Source organism: Sus scrofa, chromosome 14 (assembly GCF_000003025.6).
Source record: "Sus scrofa isolate TJ Tabasco breed Duroc chromosome 14, Sscrofa11.1, whole genome shotgun sequence".
In the NCBI taxonomy this organism is placed as follows: domain Eukaryota; kingdom Metazoa; phylum Chordata; class Mammalia; order Artiodactyla; family Suidae; genus Sus; species Sus scrofa.
The window spans coordinates 132,370,870-132,390,796 of record NC_010456.5 but is presented as its reverse complement, the minus strand read 5'-3'; the positions used below and the strand labels follow the sequence as shown (position 1 = coordinate 132,390,796).

The 19,927-nt window shown below is 50.0% G+C and overlaps 1 protein-coding gene across 1 annotated transcript in view; it reads right to left on the bottom strand.

Moving 5' to 3' along the window:
- The window catches only part of LOC100519221 (deleted in malignant brain tumors 1 protein), an 89,034-nt gene extending 72,205 nt beyond the window's left edge, over window positions 1-16,829 (bottom strand). The window contains 4 exon segments of the mRNA XM_021073717.1: window positions 11,197-11,511; window positions 12,273-12,302; window positions 16,145-16,500; window positions 16,801-16,829. Coding sequence (XP_020929376.1) covers window positions 11,197-11,511; window positions 12,273-12,302; window positions 16,145-16,500; window positions 16,801-16,829 — 730 coding nt within the window.

Sequence of the window (19,927 nt, the reverse complement as noted above, 5' to 3'; positions counted from 1 at the left end):
AGTCCAGGTGAGGTTTTGAAACTTACCTATTGGACTCGCCCATCTGCCTGGCTTACAAATTAAGGGACTCTTTTTACTCCACACGTGCAAGAAGGTTCTAGGAACATGCTCCCTTATGATCACACTCCTGTGTGATGTGTCCTGCACGAGTCACTCAACAAAGCAGGTTAGACGGCAGAGTATGCATTCGGTGCTTTGGGACGTGACATCAGCAGGTTAGACGGGAACAATTAAGAACGTGTATTTCCATCAGTGGGGAAATGAAACAAATGGTTTTTCAAAAAAAAATGTAATGCTGCAGCAGTTACAAGTAGGGAAATGCATATGCATATATACATTTATATATTTTAAATGCACACATATGTATATGTGTGTATATCAACATGGATCCACCTCAAAATGTGCATGGAGTAAAGAATAAAAGGTATTAAATGATATGTTGGGATTTATAGAATCTGTGCGAAAGAAAAACCAAATATTGTAATGAGATCCCCTAACTTATTTGTAAAAATATTAAAAATGGACTATAAAGCTATACACAAAATTCAAGAGACCCTCTGTCTCTGAGGAGGGAAAGAGCAGAGCCTGGGACTGGGGGATTTGGGGAACTTTAAATTTATCCGTGACATTTTATTTCTTGATAGGACTGGACCACCAATGTAATAAAATGTAACCATCAGTCATGTCCAGGTAAAGGGGATGTGATTATTTGCTTTCTTACTTCCTGAATGTTCTTAAACTGTTTCTCTGGAACAGCAGAAAAGTGAGCCTGATCAGGTGATCAGGTTTCAAAGCCTCTGGGAGGCCCAGCTGTTCTGCCCCAGGCCTGGGGGCAGGGACCCCATTCCCTCTCACCATGGTCTTTCCCCAGCACCCCAGAGGCCCCAACTGCGCAGCTCCCCAGGGTCCTTCTGCGCTGTGAGAATCTCCCCAGGGGTTCACGAGAGCCATGACACTTCCTGCCAGGAAGGTTTCTGACCTGATGGGCTGGGCCCTGGGATCCTGGCTCTGTGACTTGAAGATGGTGAGTTGGCCACAGGTAGAGCTAGAACAATAGAGAGACGGTGATTAGGGTGGAAACTTCTTCCGAGACAGACACAAGGGCACTTCAGAAGAGGACTTGAGAGGCAGCTGGCGAAGAGCCACCAGCTATGCCACACCTTCCCAGAACGTCAGGACTGGCTACAAACTCATGACGAACCACCTGGTTGCTAGTGCAGTGTCAAGTTCAGGATGCTGATAGAAAACTTCTAAGTGTGAAGTTCCCGTTGAGGCGCCGTGGAAATGAATCTGACTAGCATCCATGAAGACACAGGTTCGATGCCTGGCCTCGCTCAGTGAGTTAAGGATCCGGTGTTGCTGTGGCTGTGGCGTAGGCTGGCAGCTAGAGCTCTGATTCAACCCCTAGCCCGGGAACTTCCGTATGCCATGGGTGTGGCCCTAAAAAAACAAACAAAAACCAAACAAAACTCCTAAGTGTGATCGTGCTGCCCTCAAATGCCTTGCCCCCTTTGACCCCTCCATCAGCTCCAGGTTTTGCAGGGACAAAAGTTTTAAAAACCATAGTATCCACACACAGCCTGGTTCTCTTGGATGAGCCTGCAGAGGATAACCCAGTGACAGGACCTCCCATGTGCCGTCTGGAGGCTAAGGCTGTCTATTTACAGGACTCATGATGAAGTCATTGCCATACCTGATAGGGTAGTTGGTGACTTTTCCTTCTCTGCTGATTCTGAAAAATAAAATTGGTTAAAATTGGCTTCATTAGTTTGCTCCCACATGAAACCCTAATGCTTCTTTCTGTGGAGGGATATTAGTACCAAGAGGGGCTACTGGCGTTTCCCAGAGCGACACCTTGAGTGTCTCCTGAGCAGGAGGATTTGCCTTCACTCTGCTCGGTCTGGGGAGCCTGCCCTGAACCAAGACCCAAGTTTCCCCAACAGGGATCAGACAGCCTGTCCACAGTCATTTACTGTTTCAATAAACGTTCCCTGGGGGCCTATAATGTGCCGAGCATGGTGATAAGTGCTAGAGATACAGTGATGAGAAAGGCAGATAAAACCCTTGTCCTCTGGAGCTTAAAACCTGGTTCTGAAGGTGACATTGGGCATCACATCGTCCCCAGATCCCTTGGTAGTGAGTTTCCCCATCCTTCCTATGGGCTTAAAATGGGGAAAGTGGCTCATACAATGCATCACATCCACTTCTCCTTGTTTTAACTCATGGCTCATGGGCCCACCTGATGATGTGATCGGATGGTTAACCTCTTCTGGGATGGTGGGAGGTTAGAGAGCTGTTGGGAAGGCAACAATACAAGGGAAATGACTCCGTATTTAACACTGAATGGAAAGAGAAGGATTTTTTTCCACCTGTTCAGGAGAAGAATTCAATTTGCTGAATACAAGCTCACTCGACTTAGAGCATTTTACTTTTAACATTGAAAACAGCCTTGAAGACCTCATGCCACAGACAAAAGACACAAAAGGCCACAGACACTGTATGATGCGGCTTATAGGAAATACCCAGAACAGGTATATCCACAGACACAGAATGCAAGGTGGAGACTGCCAGGGACTGGGGGAGGAATGCGGCTATTAGCAAAGAGCAGGAGCACTGCACCCTCTCCAACCAGCTCAGCAGCCGTGGAGCAGAATCCCACCTCCCTTGAACAGCGCTGTTCCAGGACGTGGCTCAAGGCACGGCCACCCACCCTCGTGGCGCATGATTGTGAGCCAGGCTCTCTGCTGAGTGCTTTACACCAGCTCGCTGATTTAACTGGCATGACAGCCCCTTGAAATATATAGTTATCATCCCCAGTTTTCAGATGAGGAAACGGAAGCACAGAGAGGTAAAGAAACCCGGTGAAGGTCACACAGCTTGGACGCAGAAGAGAAGGGCCCCAAACCGCACAGGCCAGCAGCTGGCTCTGTGCACTGTCCCATTCCGTGCACGGGACATGCCATTCAGGCTACAGAGGCGTCCTTTGTCACTTAGACAGAGAACTAAGAATTTAACGCCTTCACTCGCTCCTTTGGGATGCTTTGGAAGTGGACGCAAATCTGCTGGTGGGTCAGCGGAGTTGTGTTCATTATTTCATCCAAGCTTTAGTTATTCTCTGATCTAAAGAACACTGAATGCTCACCAGACAGCAGACACTGTTCTCGAGACCGTGTGTGGGTGTGTGTGTGTAGCTGGGGACAATGTCAGAGACGAGGAAGATAAGGATTCTGCTCTGAGAAGCTAACGATGTCATGGGAGAAACAAGCCAACACACACACACACACACACACACACACACAAAACCATCCAGGAAGGAGTAAGAACTAAAGTGAGAGCTGATAGGAGTTGCCGTTGTGGCTCTGTGGTTAGCGAATCCGAATAGGAACCATGAGGTTGAGGGTTTGATCCCTGGCCTTGCTCAGTGGGTGAAGGATCCGGCGTTGCCGTGAGCTGTGGTGTAGGTCGCAGACGCAGCTTGGATCCTGCGTTGCTGTGGCTGTGGCATAGGCCGGCGACTACAGCTCTGATTACACCCCTAGCCTGGGAACCTCCATATGCCATGAGTGCAGCCATAGAGAAGACAATAAATAAATACATAAATAAAGTGAGAGCTGGTGAAGAGCTGTGGGCGTAGAAGTGGGAACTTCTGTCCCAGCCTGGGGAGGGGAGGCTGGGACGAGGCGTTCTGGGGCCCGAGGCTGGTGCTTTAAGGGGTGCCCTGTAGACAACAGACATGTGGGGTTTGGGAGGACTGAGTGCAGAGGGAGAAAATATGTGCAGCCTCGTTCAGAGATCAGCCCATCTTTTCACCCTTAGCTTCCCTTGCTGTAGATGGATCCTCAGAGTTTTTGAGTGGGTCACGTGCCTGGTCAGTGATTTCAGCAGTTAACAGGATTTTATTGCCATTTAGACAGAGAAAATAGTTTAGAGACTAAGCCCTAGGGCTCTGCAGCCACACTGGCTGTGTTGACATGCCATTGACCTTGGGGACAAGAGTTAACCTCTTTGAGTAGGAGTTTCCTCCCTCAGAAAACGGGGATTATAGGAGTTTCCCCATCCAGCCGGGGGGTTAGATAAGAAAACCCACACGGGGCAGTCAGCACAGGGACCACCGTGCAGGAAGGCAATGCAGCCCCACAGAAGTAGAGCAGGAGTCACGGGGGCAGTTTAAACTTTCCCGGTAGCCACATTTTCAAAAGTGAAAAGACACCGATGAAATTAATTTCAGTAGGATATCTCATTTCATCCAGTATGTTCAAAATATTTTCATTTCGGCGTGTCATCAATATAAAAAAGGTTCATGAAGCAGTTTTAAATTCTTTCCACAGCACCAAGGCTTTGAAAGATCCAGGGCGCACCTGAGCCGCACGGGCCCCGGGCCTCACTGCAGATCGGCACTGGCTTTGTCAGAATATGAAAAAATACAGTGTGGCTGAAATGTCAGCCGTCACAGATGATGGAGGAGTGAAGGTGGCACTGGCCAGCCTGATAAGATAAGATGACCTGGAACGCGGACTACTGCTCACAGTGGCTAGGACGAGGTGTCCCCAATCAGGAAAGCAAGGACCTCTTTCCAGGCTGGGCACTTCCCAGACACTCTTATTTCTTAGAGTCAAAGGATGTGAGGTGAGTCTTCGGGACGCCCCCTCCTCTCTTTCTCAAGCACACACGCAGCAGCACACAAAGACACAGCCACAATCCTGCCTCTCTTCCTCCTGCTCGTTGCATTTGCGAAAACGTGGGAAATGAGAAATCTTGGGGTGTGATGTTCTTTGACAGTAAAATGATAGCGAATCAAACAGAACGTGAAGCTGGACAGCATGAAATCCAGACCCGCTCAGGAGTCTCTTGCTCCCTCCTTCCTGTCCACTGTCAGATGGAACATTAGAGGTGTCCAGAGAGGGCAGAAGAACCACTGGCGATTGTCACGGCGCAGTGTAGGCGCGACGACAGATCGAGTAATTGCGGAGGGAGGTGGAGGGGTGGAGGGGGCAGTCCCACCTGATGGTGGTGAATGAGCTGCAGTCACAGGTGTCAGCGGAGCTGAGGTGGCAGCAGGCAGAACTGTAACAAAGAAACACCTGTTGACCGTAGGTCACGGCTCACGGGGACTGGGGCCAGGTGTGGCCGGCTAGGGGCTCCCTGAGATTTCACAAGATGTAATTTTGCCTCGACTCGGAAGTGACTGGTACATAAGTGACCAAAATGCTAGAGGACCTCTTAGTCACTGATCCTCAGTCCTGTTGGACTCGATCACCCCCATCTTCTTTCCTGGACTCGATGTCCGCATGCAGGTGCGTGCTGGTTTTTTGACAAGAACTATGGGTTTGGGGTCTTCATAGTCTTCCTGAGACGTGGCTTGGTGTCTGGAGCGTCAGGACCCCTGGGACTTTCAGTCACTCATGTGGTTTATTTCACTCCTTAGCCTGCCTCTCACTGCAGGTGCTGCTCCAGCTTGAAGCATCTCCCTGGCTCCACTCTATCCCGAGCTCTGCCTCCACGCTGTATCCCAACACGGAAACAACTCACACCATCCACTGGAACACGGAAGAGGACACGTCCAGTGGGTGGACAACCACTGTCTACCTCTTCCTACTGATGTGGGTACATGTCTGCCCTCTTCTGTCACACCTTACTGGTCTCTGCGTGCTGTTCGGGTCACCATATTTCACTGTATGCCCTGAGTGATGGGTCCATTTATGAGCAACTGAGCAGTAGCATGTACAGAATCGTATTTAATAAGTAAGTGTGACAGGCAGAATACTGTCCCCTCAAAGACGTTCACGCCCTAATCCCAGCACCTGTGAAGACGCTACATTACGTGGCAAAGGGGGATTAAGTCTACTGATGGGGAGTTCCCTTTGTGGCTCAGTGGTTAATGAATCCAACTAGGAACCACAAGGTTGCGGGTTCGATCCCTGGCCTTGCTCAGTGGCTTAAGGATTCAGTGTTGCCGTGAGCTGTGGTGTGGGTTGCAGATGCGGCTCAGATCTGGGGTTGCTGTGGCTGCGGCATAGGTCAGTGGCTACAGCTCTGAATAGACCCCTAGCCCGGGAGCCTCCATATGCCATGGGTGTGGCCTGAGAAAAGGCTGCTCATCAGCTCCCTAAAGACAGAGACGTGATCCTGGGTTATCCGTGGGCCCAATGCAATCACAAGTGGTTTTGTTTATTTGTTTGTTTTAATTTCGATATATTTTTCAAAGTTTTACGGAAGTACAGTGGATTGGCGAGGTTGTGATCACCCCTGCTGTACCAGAAAGTGGTTCAGTTATGCATGTACACACATCCATTCTCTTTCAGATTCTTTCCCACACAGACTATCACAGCATAATGGGCAGAATTCCCAGTGCCCTACAGCAGGTCCCGGGTAGCCAATCATTCCATATACCGCCGTGTGCATATGCCAACCCACACCCCCAAGTCCCCCCACCTGCCCCCCAATCACAGGTGGAATCATAATCATAAAAGGTGGAAACAGAAGGAGGAAGAAGAGAGTGAGAAAGGAACCTGAAGACACCATGCTGCTGGCTGTGAAGACAGAGGGAGGAGCCAGAGAACGCAGGCACCCCCCAGAAGCTGCTGAAGGCAGGAAGTGGATTCTCGTCTAGAGCCTCCCGAAGGAACGCAGCCTGGCTGACCCCTGGGTTTTAGCTCAGTGAGACCTATTTCCTCACTTCTGCAACTGGGGATAATAAATCTGTGTCGGGTAAGCCACTCAGTTTATGGCAATCTGTTCGAACAGCAATAGGAAACCCAAACAATAAGCAAATATTACATGTGGTCAAATGACACCTCCTCCAAAGAAAATCTGAAACATCACTGAGAAACCTGAGAAGGAGTTCCCACGGTGGTGAAGCGGAAGTGAATCCGGCTAGCATCCACGAGGATGCGGGTGCGATCCCCAGCCTCAGCGGGTCAAAGGGTCCGGTGTTGCTGTGGCTGTGGTGTCGGCTGGCAGCTGCAGCTCCGATTCGACCCCTAGTCTGGGAACTTCCATATGCTGCAGGTGCCGCCCTAAAAAAGAAAAGATAAATAACTAAAAGCCGGAGAGATTTTGAATACTCTCAGAGCAACCACCAAGATGAAGCTTAAAAACAATTATAAGACCTTATGTTCAAAATAGTTCCCAATATTTTTTCAAAACAATGGCATTGCTGGCTTGCTTTTTTTTTTAGAAGTTAGTGAATTAATTGGGGCAACACCCCAGAAGTCACTCCACACAAACACCACTGTAAGAGGCAGGCTATCGCAAAATAATGCAACAGCAATCCCCTCCTGCATTTCTCTCCTGTACCTGGACCAGTAATCAGAAATGATCCAGACATGACAGCTCAAACATATTCTCTCTCTCTTTTTCTTTTTCTTTTTTTTTTTTTTTGTCTTTTTGCTATTTCTTGGGCCGCTTCCTCGGCATATGGAGGTTCCCAGGCTAGGGGTCCAGTCAGAACCACAGAAACGCTGGATCCGAGCTGAGTCTGCAACCTACACCACAGCTCACGGTAGCGCCGGCCGGATTGTTAACCCACTGAGCAAGGCCAGGGATCGAATCCGCAACCTCATGGTTCTTAGTCGGATTCGTTAACCACTGCGCCACGACGGGAACTCCTCAAACATATTCTCTTTCCTGACAATGTGGTTGCTGAATTTCCATCACCTAATGGGTACAAATAAATTGAAAGATTTCGTATTCAATTAAATGGAATCATTTTTACCTCCCCTATGTACTGATTTTTAGTAAGTCTAGAATATGACGGGTCAAAAATAGGAACTGTGAGGTACAGTGAACTCCTGGTAAAACACTGTCCCTTGGACATAACAGGCTCACAGAAGTATTTGCTGATTTGACTGATTTGAAGAAGCTTTTTTTTCCTTATTCGGCCACACGCCCGGCATATGGAATTTCCCGACTGAAAATCCCAGCCGCACGGGTGACCTACGCCACAGCTGTGGCAATGGTGGATCCTGAACCCACTGTGCTGGGCCGGGGATTGAACCCACACTGCCCCAGAGACAACGCCAGATCCTTAACCCACTGCACCGCAGTGGGAACTCCTGAAGAAACTCTTGGGATAAGAGCTTTAACCTGTGATACTGGTGTTACAGAATGCTCACCCACTGACAGCGGGCCGGTCAGCCCTGGGACTGGGTGAGAGAATTACATAACTAATAACTCTGCAGGTAAAGGTCTGAGACCAGTGCCTCGAGTACCACTGACACACAATAAAATCTGCTCTTGTGATTCCACAGACATCTCATTTAACCCAAACAAAGCACTCTGAAGTAGGTGGTGTTTTTTGTTTTATTTTGCTTTTTATATCCACACCTGCAGCAGATGGAAGTTCCCAGGCTAGAGGTCAAATCAGAGCTGCAACTGCCGGCTACACCACAGCCAAGGCAACGCCAGATCTGAGTTGTGTCTGCGACCTACACCACAGCTCACGGTAATGCCAGATCCTTAACCCACCGAGCGAGGGCCGGGATCAAACCTGTGTCCTTATGGATACTAGTCAGCCACGAGGGGAACTCCCTGAAGTAGGTGTTTTTATCCCCTTTTTGAAAAAGGGAGCACGTGGCTTGCCTGAGGTCAAACTAAACAAATGGCAGCGTGGAACTCGGACCTGCGGCTGCTAAACCTGCATCCTTCCCTCATCACAAAGCGCACCGGGGGTGATGCACGCCTGTCTTAAACACGTTCCCACTGGGTTTGCTAGTTGCAGGACTCACTAATTTCCTGGTACACCAATAACCTGATGACTCGTGTACAACATATGTAATATATTCTTCCCTCCAAATCGGGCTTAGCAATTCCAACTGCAAAATGTTTAGTTTTAAACCAAAAGGAAAATGTGCATCAACTAAGGCCTAATACTGCAAATTCACCATGACAATACTTCCTACCTTGGGGCAAGGGCAGTGACTCCTCAGCATTCTTTTCAGAGAGAGAGGCGGAGACTTCAGCGGCTGTGAGGATATAAAACATTCATTCTGAGCCCACAGAGTGCCAAACAATACAGGCTGAACACTTGCATAAGCTGTACGGATAATTTACCAAGATTTTCCCTTAATAGGGTGATAGCAATAAAGCTTTTAATAGCAACTCTGCTGGAAAAATGAAAATACCAAGACTAGAGAATAACTTAAAACCCTCATGATTGAAACAAAAATAAAGCTAATTCTTGTGGAGGGAAGAAAGTGGCTCAACGGCATTTTCAACTTAACAGTGGGATCATCTTTATGGCTCAGGAATGTGGAAGTGGCAATAAGTGATTGTCAAAATATGACAATCTGCTCCCTCCTACTATTTATTCCACCCCCTTTACGATGTACCTAGTAACTGCCCAGGTAGCTCATGGAATGGAAAATGTTAGGTGGATGAAACAAAAGCATGGATTTCCCCCACGCAGGCTTAAAATACCCAACCCCTGTTAACAGTGGGGAAAGAAAAGATTTTAGAAAAGGGCCCTTGTTACTAGAGATGCTTCAATTCAAGACGATTTTTTTTTTTTTTTTTTTTTTGGTCTCTTTGCCTTTTCTAGGGCCGCTCCCGCGGCATATGGAGGTTCCCAGGCTAGGGGTCGAATCGGAGCTGTAGCCACCGGCCTATGCCAGAGCCTCAGCAACGCGGGATCCGAGCCACGTCTGCAACCTACACCACAGCTCACAGCAACGCCAGATCCTTAACCCACTGAGCAAGGCCAGGGATCGAACCTGCAAACTCATGGTTCCTGGTCAGATTCGTTAACCACTGAGCCATGGCAGGAACTCCCTGAAGATGAATTTTAAAATGAAAGAATATGAGTCTCAGGAATAAAAATGTCGACTCTCCCTGCCTTAGTGCAGATGACTTCAGTGAACCATCCAACGTCTACACGTGTATTAGTGAACCGTGTCTATTAACACTCATCCCACCCAGGAGTGGCTGTGCGATTCCACTCTGCGGACTCTAGAGTAACGGCTCCAGAGAGGAGGCGAGCCCTCGGCACACATGGAGCAGGTGGAGCCCAGTGGGTCTACAGAATACACTGCTTTTATCAAATTCTAACCCAACAACCCAACTCACAAAACAAGAGGCAAATCAAAAGGGAACAAAGAGAAATGAAAATAAAATGCTAACAAACCAAAACACCCACAATGCACACTCTAGTTGAGCAGTCTGAATGGACTTTAAAAACTTATTAATTGTCATGCAGATACAGTCTTTCTAGATGAATACAACTGGGATTTTTAGCAATAATCCAGATCACTGCTCTAAGACTCACAACATCACTTATTTCCCAAGGGGCACGCACATCTGTCTTTAGCGTTGGTCGTATGATAAGTATTAGCCACGCATTTGGTGGAAATTCATTTGTATGTCTAGACCAGCAGTTCTTAATCAGTGACAATTTCCCCTCCCCCGACCCCAGGGACCTCTGACAATGTCTGAAGGCACTTTTGGTTGTTACAGCAGGTGGTGGCAGGGGAGGGGGGTGCTTGGTGTTTAGCGACAGGATGTTGACAAGGATTTTATACAGAGAAAAACAGTCAGGACATTGGTATTTCCATTACAAGGACAAAGGACTAGATTTCAAAGTGACCAGTGACACTGTTTAGGAATATTGATAAACCGCCTACAGTTTGCAGGGCAGCCCCCACCACCAGGAACTGTGTGGCCCCAAACATCAATAGTGCTGAGGTTGAGAAACTCACGGTCATTACTAACGGGGCAAAGATTTGTGATGCGCGATACGTGGCCCGGACTGACAGTGAACAGGACAAAACTCAGCGCCACTCTCATGTCTAAACTCCTGGTTTCTTCATCTTCATTAAACTGCAAACGTCTTAGTGGGAGCAACCTTCTTAGTTCCCCACAGTGTCCCATAGAAAAGAACACGCCCAGGGAGTACCTAACGCCGCTGCTGACCGGTGGTGTCTGTTCACCTGTCACGGTGAAATCTAGATCTTGTAATGGAAACACCAATGTCTTGATTATTTTTCTCTGTATAAAATCCATGTCGACATTCTGTCGCTAGAAAACTCCAGCACTCTAGTTGCAGCTCTCAGATTACAAATGTCTCTTGACTTCGGGCTCATGCAACTGGTCAGAGACGGTCAACGATTCCATGCACACAGGGGCAAGCGCTGTTAGTGCGATTCATAGCGATGCCATCTGGATGACGTGATGTGCAGCCTCGGAGGCAGAGGGGACCCTTACCTGAGCAGATGACACTGGCGTCTTCTCCAGGACCGCAGTTATGGAGGGACCAGTCGGCGTGAGGACACTGGCCCAGAAAACGCTCTCCGCCCGTGCAGTCCACGTCATCCAGCAGAAACTCGCCTTCCCCGTCCCCAAAGTGGGCCTCCCCGGGGGCCTCGAGGGCGCGCCCGCAGCTCAGCTGCCGGCACACCACCTGGGCGTCCTTCATGTCCCAGTGGTCATCACAGACCCTGCCCCACTGGCGGTGGTAGAAGACTTCCACACGCCCAGAACATCTGCCTGACCCGTTCACCAGCTGCAACTGCGGCCAGTCTTGCAGAAAAACAAAAATACTGTGTGTTAGCGGGAGGAACACATTCTGCATGAGCCCATCTGTCTAGCTACTCGTCGGGTATTTACTGAACACAGGCTGCGTCCCGGCAGAGAGCTCTGCGGAGACCGGTTCACAGGACTGATCCGGTCTTGCCTGGAACAGAATTTAGAGTCTAGTTTGAGGAAAGGCAGAGGCCGTCATATTAGGCCAACATGAAGTGTCAACTTACAACTCTGCCAAGCGCTAAGAAGCCAACAGGGAGAGGGGCATGATGGTTTGGGTGAGGGTCCCAGGATATCTCCTTGAAGAAGTGATGGTGGACCTGAGCCTGGAGCGTGGAGTTAAGTAGACAAAGAGGGACGGGGTGGAAGCAGAGCCTTCCTCGGTGCCTTGAAAAAGGCAGACGTTTAGGAGGGAGGCGAATGCACAGAACTCCCCAGGTGAAACTGTCACTGTTGGGCAGTATTTGTCATGGCAGCCGTTTAGCTTTGCAGCAGCCAACGGGGGTGGTCATTTGGCTCCCTCTTTCAGAAAGGTCTAAATCGCTGTTTGGCCCTCAGCTACTGGCTCTGACTGCCAGATAACGTCTTCAGATGGGTTTTCTGAAGCTGGTTTACTACGAATGACCACAAGTTCATGAAACTCCTTCAAGGCTGCCATTACAGATGAGCAAGATTCCTCTACTGACTCTACAGGAGGCTGACAACTGTCACTATTTACCAAACCACATCAGATGAGGAGTTAGGAAAGCTCGACTCACCACCAGGAAACGGTGTCAGGATCTCAGGGTCTAAGGGCAGAGAGAAAGAAAGGAGGTGTCACTGCTGGGCAAAACGGCCCTCCCAAGTTCCTGGCTGGGGGGACAGGTACTGCATGTAGATGACGGTCCCCTGGGGAGGACACTAAGCGAGAGGCATGGCTCGGGCAATCTGCTCAGTGGGTTCTTTCTGATTAGTGGCAAGTGAGAACTTGATAGTACCCTTGGGCAGCTTGGAGCCACTCACATGCTGTTCTCTGAAACTAGATCATTTGTGCAAACATGCCTTCTGCCAAAAAGCCAACATGGCCAAGCGCTTATAGAAGAGTTTTCTTCGGGGAAGTTCCCGTTGTGGCTCAGCAGGTTAAGACTCCGACTAGTATCCATGAGGATTCGGGTTCGATCTCTGGCCTCTCTCAGTGGGTGAAGGATCCGGTGTGGCCATGAACTGCAGCTTAAGTCATAGATGCAGCTCAGACCTGGTGTTGCTGTGGCAGTGGTGTAGGCTGGCACCTGCAGATTCGATTCGACCCCTAGACTGGGAACTTCTACATGCCTCGGGTATAGCCCTAAAAAGCAAAAAAAAAAAAAAAAAAAAAAAAAAAAAAAAGCAAACTCAATAAGGGAAAGAAAAAAGCAGTAGCTTCCTGGCCTTTAACCATGCATGAAACATTTGCTCCCCAAGCTGTTTTGTTCTTACTGCCTAGATGTATTTTAGAAAACTATGGAGGGGGAGTTCCCGTCGTGGTGCAGCAGCAAACGAATCCAACTAGGAACCATGAGGTTTCGGGTTTGATCCCTGGCCTTGCTCAGTGGGTTAGAGACCTGGCATTGCCGTGAGCTGTTGTATAGGTTGCAGATGCGGCTTGGATCCTGCATTGCTATGGCTGTGGTGTAGGCCGGCAGCTGTAGCTCCGATTAGACCCCTAGCCTGGAAACCTCCAAATGCCGTGGGTGTGGCCCTAAAAAAAAGACCCAAAAAAAAAAAAAAGAAAGAAAGAAAGAAAGAAAGAAAGAAAGCGATGGAGAGAGGATATAAATATAATTTAATAAATTATCATTCCAAAATGCAATCAAGCTAAAGCGGACTAAAGATTCTTACTGTAAGCTCCTGAAACTTCAAATTCATGATCTATGAGAAAGAAAAGAAAGGCGAATGTAACCTGAGTCCATTAGAAATAATAAAACCTCTGGAATGCCCTGCACTTGCTGGGCGGGTCAGCTGCTGTCCCCCTGCCAAGTCCCAGCAAAACAGCTCCACTTGGAATCGGTCTTTTATACAGTTACTCCATAAAGGAACCTCGGAAGGAAAGACCTTTGACTATTTTCAAAATTTGTCGAAACACAAACATCTGAACCCAAACTTCACACTCAGGAATAACTCAATACAATCAACTAGGCTTGGTTTTTCTGTTTCTCAACCTGAGGTTGGGACTGGAGACACCTATAGGCTAAACAGGTGCATTCCACAAGGACCCGTGTTACTGGCTACGGAGTGTTCAAAACACTATATTCAAACTACGACAAATACGGCTTTATTATTACTGGAAGCAAAACTTCATGTGACTTTTTAAGATACGAGGATCTCAAAGAGGGAGTTCCCATTGTGGCTCAGAGGAAACGAATCTGACTAGCATCCATGAGGTTGCGGGTTCGATCCCTGGTCTTGCTCAGTGGGTTAAGGATCTGGCATTGAGGTGAGCTGTAGCGTAGGTCGCTGAGGCAGCTCAGATCCCATGTTGCTGTGGCTGTGGTGTAGGCTGGCAGCTACAGCTCCGATTTGACCCCTGGCCTGAGAATCTACATATATATGCTGCTGGTGCAGCCCTAAAAAGAAAAAAAAAAAAAAAAGTATTTCAAAGAGAGTTCTGCTCGGGCAGGTAAGCCCGGGCTGGGCTCTTGGGGGCATCTGTTTGAGAAACACGGGAACTGGTTACCCCATTGACAATGGTTCTCTTCCTCGTACAGTCAACCACTCACTCCCCCAACGAACATGCACTGACCTTCTCATGACATCGCCCTAGGGAAGAGCGCTTCCGGAAATGGAAGGAGGGTGGTGTGAGTTGCAGCGACTTGGGAAGGTGGGTCTGGGGGCCCTGGTTTAAGTAATTCTGGGCAGCTGCATCTGGGAAGCTTGCCAGGCTTTGGGGTAGGTGAGTGTGGGGGGCGGGGTGGGCACCTGAAGGAGGCGAGAAGGGTGAGGTGACTAGCTGTGGATAATTTTGCTTTCGTTAGCAAAGCAATTATTAGTTATCAACCATCAATGATTAATAATAAGACCCTATTAAAATGAACAAATTCAAGTGCGCATGCTTGATCCTAAAGCAGGGTTTCTTAACTTCAGCATGATCGACCTTGGGGTCTGGAAAGTTCTTCGTGGTGGGGCTATCCTGGGCACCATATGATGTTCAGTAGCATCCTTGGCTTCTACTCATAAGATACTGGCACAGCCCCTAGCTGTGGCAATTGAAAATGTCTGCGGACATTGCTGAATGTCCCCTGGGAGACAAAATCGCCCCTGGTTGAGAACAACTGTTCACAATGTACTTAAAAATGCTTTTAAATTCTTCTGAGTGAGAGACTTTCATGATTTGATAACTGGACTATTTCAGCCTGCTCAAGGTCCTTGCCCAAAGACACACTGCTTAAGACACTAGCAGAGCCCTCTTTCCGCCAGCCCAGGGGGCCGAGAGCACCCAGACAAGCCACGATGACTTCTGCTCTTCCTAAGGACTCACAGGAAAGGCTTGGAAAGCGTCTGCCAAGGTGTGACCACTAGGTGGGTCCCGAGGGTGCAGGAGGTCAGAGGGATGGGGGCTGCCTTTTACCCTGCAGGCTGGTGAGAGACTTTGAGAATGACAGTTTAATGGATCCGAACTCTCCGCCATCCCCCTAACCTGTTCTCAGGACAGAGCTGCCTGCAGTGGGGAAGGTCCTAGCGGGGCAGGGCCTGGTCTCCGCCATCATCAGGAGAGGTGAGCCTGCTGCTTTGTGACAGAAGCTGGCACATGGACTAGGGTGGAAGTCAATCCCACGGGACAGGGACGCTGGGTCCACCTCTGGTCACCAAGCCGTCTGCAGTAATGTCTGTCGAATGCATGAGTGCTTGGCTCTTGGGTGCCTGATGATGGCTCAGATCCAGCTTCTTGGACCCAGAGGTTTGTAGGGAATGAGCTGGGGAGGGGGGAGCAGTCTCCTCTAATTCCACCAGAGCCGAAGTTTCCTCTTGCTCCCAACCCCAGACTCTGTCCATCATCTGCAGTCACTTTATCAAAGACTCAGCTGCTTGGTCTCCAGGAGGTAGATTTCCTCCCAAAGCAGAAAGACCAGGATCAGCATCCCTGGTAGGCTGCTTCTCAGGCTACAGGATGACAGGTCAGTGGATCTTTAGAGGTAGTTTTTCTTACAGCGGTGCAGAGAGGGGAGGAGGAAAGCGATCTAACAGTTGTTATTATTACTCCCACTGTGCTAAAGGCTAAGTAATGTGCAAAAAAGCCACGTGGGGATGGGGCAGAATAAGGCTATCAAACAGAGAGACCAGCTGCGTCTGCAGTCCACAGGGCCCCTCACTCAGAAAGGCCCTGTGCTGGTTTAACGCCCTGCTGTTTGGAAATTCTTGAAATAACTTCTGCGAAAAGAGACCGACATTTTTATTTTGCGCTGGGATCTCCATCATGCAGCCCATCCTGCAACCGGACTAAGTCTTTTCCCTTCGAACCCAGAATTCCTTCCTAGAAGGATTACCTTTGGCTCCTCAGGTAGGCCTAAGAAGATTAGTGTTAGATTCAGGGTGCCCGCGTGAGTCCGGGGGAAACTGAGGAAAGGACTAGAAAAAAATGAAAAATCAACTCTCAGAAAAAGAGCGAAACATTTACCTGAGCAGATGACACCAGCGTCCTCCCTGTGCTCACAGTTGTGCGTGAACCAGCCGGCGTGGGAGCACTGCGCCAGGGAGGCCTCCGCCCCCGAACACTGCACCTCGTCCAGAAGGATGGGGCCGGAGCCCTGGCCAAAGCGGGCCTCTCCAGGGGCGGAGACGGCCGCCCCGCAGCCCAGCTGCCGGCACACCACCTGGGCTTCGCTCTCGTCCCACTGGTCGTCACACACGGTGCACCACGCGCCTTCAAAATACACCTCGATGCGGCCAGAGCACCTTCCGAAACCTTCCACGAGTTGCACGGCGAGCCAGTCTTTGGGAGAAAGGCGAAGCGTTGGTAAAGGGAGTCCGCATCTTCCTCGCCACCGTTAGCATCAGACAGTAACTACTGTTTGTTAAGTGCCATCTGAGGTCCTGGCACTGGGCTAAGCCCTTTGCCACGGACATCCTTTTAAGGCTGGCAGCCACCTTACAGAGTATTACCGTCCCCACTTTACCAGGGAGGACACAGGGACGGACAAAGGCAGCAGCTTCTTGGAGGTCCCACAGGCACGCGGGGCAGAACGGGAAGCCTTGCTCATTCGATTGCTCCTGGCGGGTCCTGGGTGAGACCCGTGTAGGGCCCTGCTCTTTGGGTGGGGTTGTCCACCACACCGGTTTAGGCCGTCGTTGTGAAGGGACATCCCGCTTTGCTTTGTCATTTTCAAAAGGACTTCCTGCTGGCTCCTCCTACCCACTCTGCAAGAAATTCCTCTTTTAAGACGATAGAAACTCTCAGGCTCAGGACACCTCAATGGTTCAGTTTAAGAGCTCCCGATTATCTGACGCTCCGCACTGCGTCACCGTCAACCTTAATCCAGGAGAGCCTGGGGCAAAGCACGGGTACCATAGACGCATGCGCTGTGCGTGACCCTGCGCCCCGCCCCAGGCTGTGCGTCATCACGTGAGGCTGCGGCCCTTGGTGGTTTTACTGTCAGCTCGGGCTCGCACTCGCTCGTCACCTCTCTGAGTACTTTGCAGCGACCGACCGCCTAGCTGGCTTCCTGGCACTCCCGGGGGTGGGTTGGGTGAGGCCTCTGGGCACCCAGCTGCCTCGGCTTGCTTCTCACCTGGGGCACTCACTGGCCATGAGATCTGCATGGGCCCCTAACCTCTCAGTCTCCTCCTCTGAAAAGTGGGGATCTTGATAACGGCACCTGCCTCTAAGGAGATGAATGAACCCAATACACATAAAGGGCCAGGCACAGACGAGCACTGAGGAGCAGCAATTTCTTTTCTTTTCTTTTTTTTGTCTTTTCTAGGGCTGCGCCCGCCGCATATGGAAATTCCCAGGCTAGGGGTCTAATCGGAGCTGCAGCCGCCCACCTATATATACCACAGCCACAGCAATGCCAGATCTGAGCTGCGTCTGTGACCTACACCACAGCTCACAGCAACGCGGGATTCTTAACCCGCTGAGCGATGCCAGGGATGGAACCCGCAACCTCATGGTTCCTAGTCCTTAACCACTGAACCACAAAGGGAACTCCAGCAATTTCTATTACCTCCTCTTTACCCTCGATTTATTAAGAGACGTACGGTTTCCCATGGCTGCTGCTGACCAAGAGCCCTCGAAGGCAGTTTCCACGTGTGCCTTCTCTGAGCTGCAGGGGCCACAGAGCCGTCCTTCTCAAAGTGTGGCTATCACCATCCCCCCATCATTCACGTCTCTGGGGAGGCAGATCCCTGGAGCACAACCCTAACTCTGGGACTAGGGTCTGAGGTTTTGCAAGACCCATCTCCTGGGACGATTATTGTACAGCCCAATATTTAAGAGTAGTTAGAATAGAGATCCGTTCGTCAATCCTATAATGTATAAGAATCATGAAATTAGGGGCACCCCTGTCTTGTTAAGCAGAAATAAAAATCAAGTGTCTTTGTTTCCAGGGATGAGCGGCCTGCCCTGCTGGGTAGAGGCCGGCTATCCACAGGGGCTTTCCCAGCTTCTCCACGCCCTGCAGGTGCCACCTGCCCTCTGCCGGCCCAGGGCATCATCTGGCTGACTCACCGTCTCTCTGCGGGGCAGGTATGCCGGACATGGAGCTTCTTTTAGAGAGTCTTTCTGTCGGCCTTTCTCTGGGTCTGCTGACATCCCCCTTGGAGCAAACTGAGACGCATAAGCCATGTTAAAACCTGAGGTGGCCAGAACAGGGAGGGAGAAAATAACCTCCCAGCAGCAATGCCAGCCTGGCATCAGAAAGCAGCTTCCTGGGCTCTACTCCAAACTCACAGACTCAGCAGAGCGGGACCTGGGAATCTGAATGTCTAACAGTCCAAGTGATTCTGTTGTACGGCCGGCTTGAGAATCCATGTCCTGAAATCACTTTTCCTTAAGCTCTTGCCTGGGGGTGCACCAAGTAATAGAATTTTTCCTTTTAATCAAATAAGTGTTTTCACCAGCCGTTTCAACTTCTGGTCCACCATTACATTTTATTCCATGTCTTTAGCTATCTGTAGTTAATCTTGAGGCATTTTCTTTAATTAAACTGCAGTTTACATGAATTCAAAATTGCTTTTTAGTTTTAATTGGAGAAGTTTTTTTTTTTTTTTTTTTTTTTTTTGGTCTTTTTAGGGCCACACTTGTGGCATATAGAAGTTCCTAGGCTAGGAGTTGAATTGGAGCTATAGCTGCCGGCCTACACCACAGCCACAGCAACAAGGTGCATCTGCGACCTACACCACAGCTCATGGCAATGCAGGATCCTTAACCCACTGAGCAAGGCCAAGGATCAAACCTGCATCCTCAAGGATGCTAGTCAAGTTCATTACCACTGAGCCACAATGGGAACTCCTGGAGAAGAAGTTTTCATTTAGCAGGAGAAGGAGACAGAGAAAGAGTGGGAAGAACATTTTGGAGGCAGCGGTAATAGGACTGGTTAACTAATGAGGTGGGGGAAGGGGTGCATGGGGTGGCCGGTGACATAGCCGGAGAGGCAGGCTGAGCCGGGGCAGGGTTCATGGCCAGCAGGAAGTGGGGTCAGGGTGCCATGACTTGGAAGGCCGGGGAGGCTGTCTGAGCAGACGGCATCACTGGCTACTGGCGTCAGAAAGCAGATTAGCTCCTAGAGGGGAAGGTGCAGCCAGACGGCCAGAGACTTTGGGGAGATGAAAGCGTAAAAGTGGCCAGTGAAGGCCCAGCCGAGCAGCAGCCCAGGGAAGAGGGAGGCCGAGTCACAGGGCCTGGGCTGTGTGGCCTGCTGTGAAGGGGCGGACCAGACCGAGGCCTCTGGATTGGCAAGAAAAGCCCAGTGGACATTGTCCTTAGAGAGAAAAGCCTCAGAAAGGAGCCGGTGGTGAAGCCAGAGTGCGCGGGGCTGAGAAGTGGGGGTGAGAGGAGGAGGAGGTCATGACCAGCCTGGCCAAAGATGCCCATGAAGAAAAGGGGTTTCCCTGAGCTGCTGGGGCAGCCAGGTTTAAACCCACCCACTGTCTGTCAATATGAGAAATGAAAGTTTTCTTGATCTAGAGTAAGGTGCATGCAGCACGGCCCTGAAGCATGGGGCTCGAAGCTGCTCTTCATCCTGGAACCTGCCCAGCCTGTTGCTGCAAGAATGCCAGGTGGCACCTGTCGGAGGTGGCCGCTGGTCTGAGAAGCTTTGGTCTGTTTGGCTTGCAGTGTCTGGGGGAGTATTTGCGAGATAAAGAGCTAGGAGGAGGGGGAGATTTAAGACCAGAGCAAGGACGTATCGGGTGGCCTAGGGAGAGAGGGTGAGGACAGCCAGGGCTTCCTTGGGCTGGGACC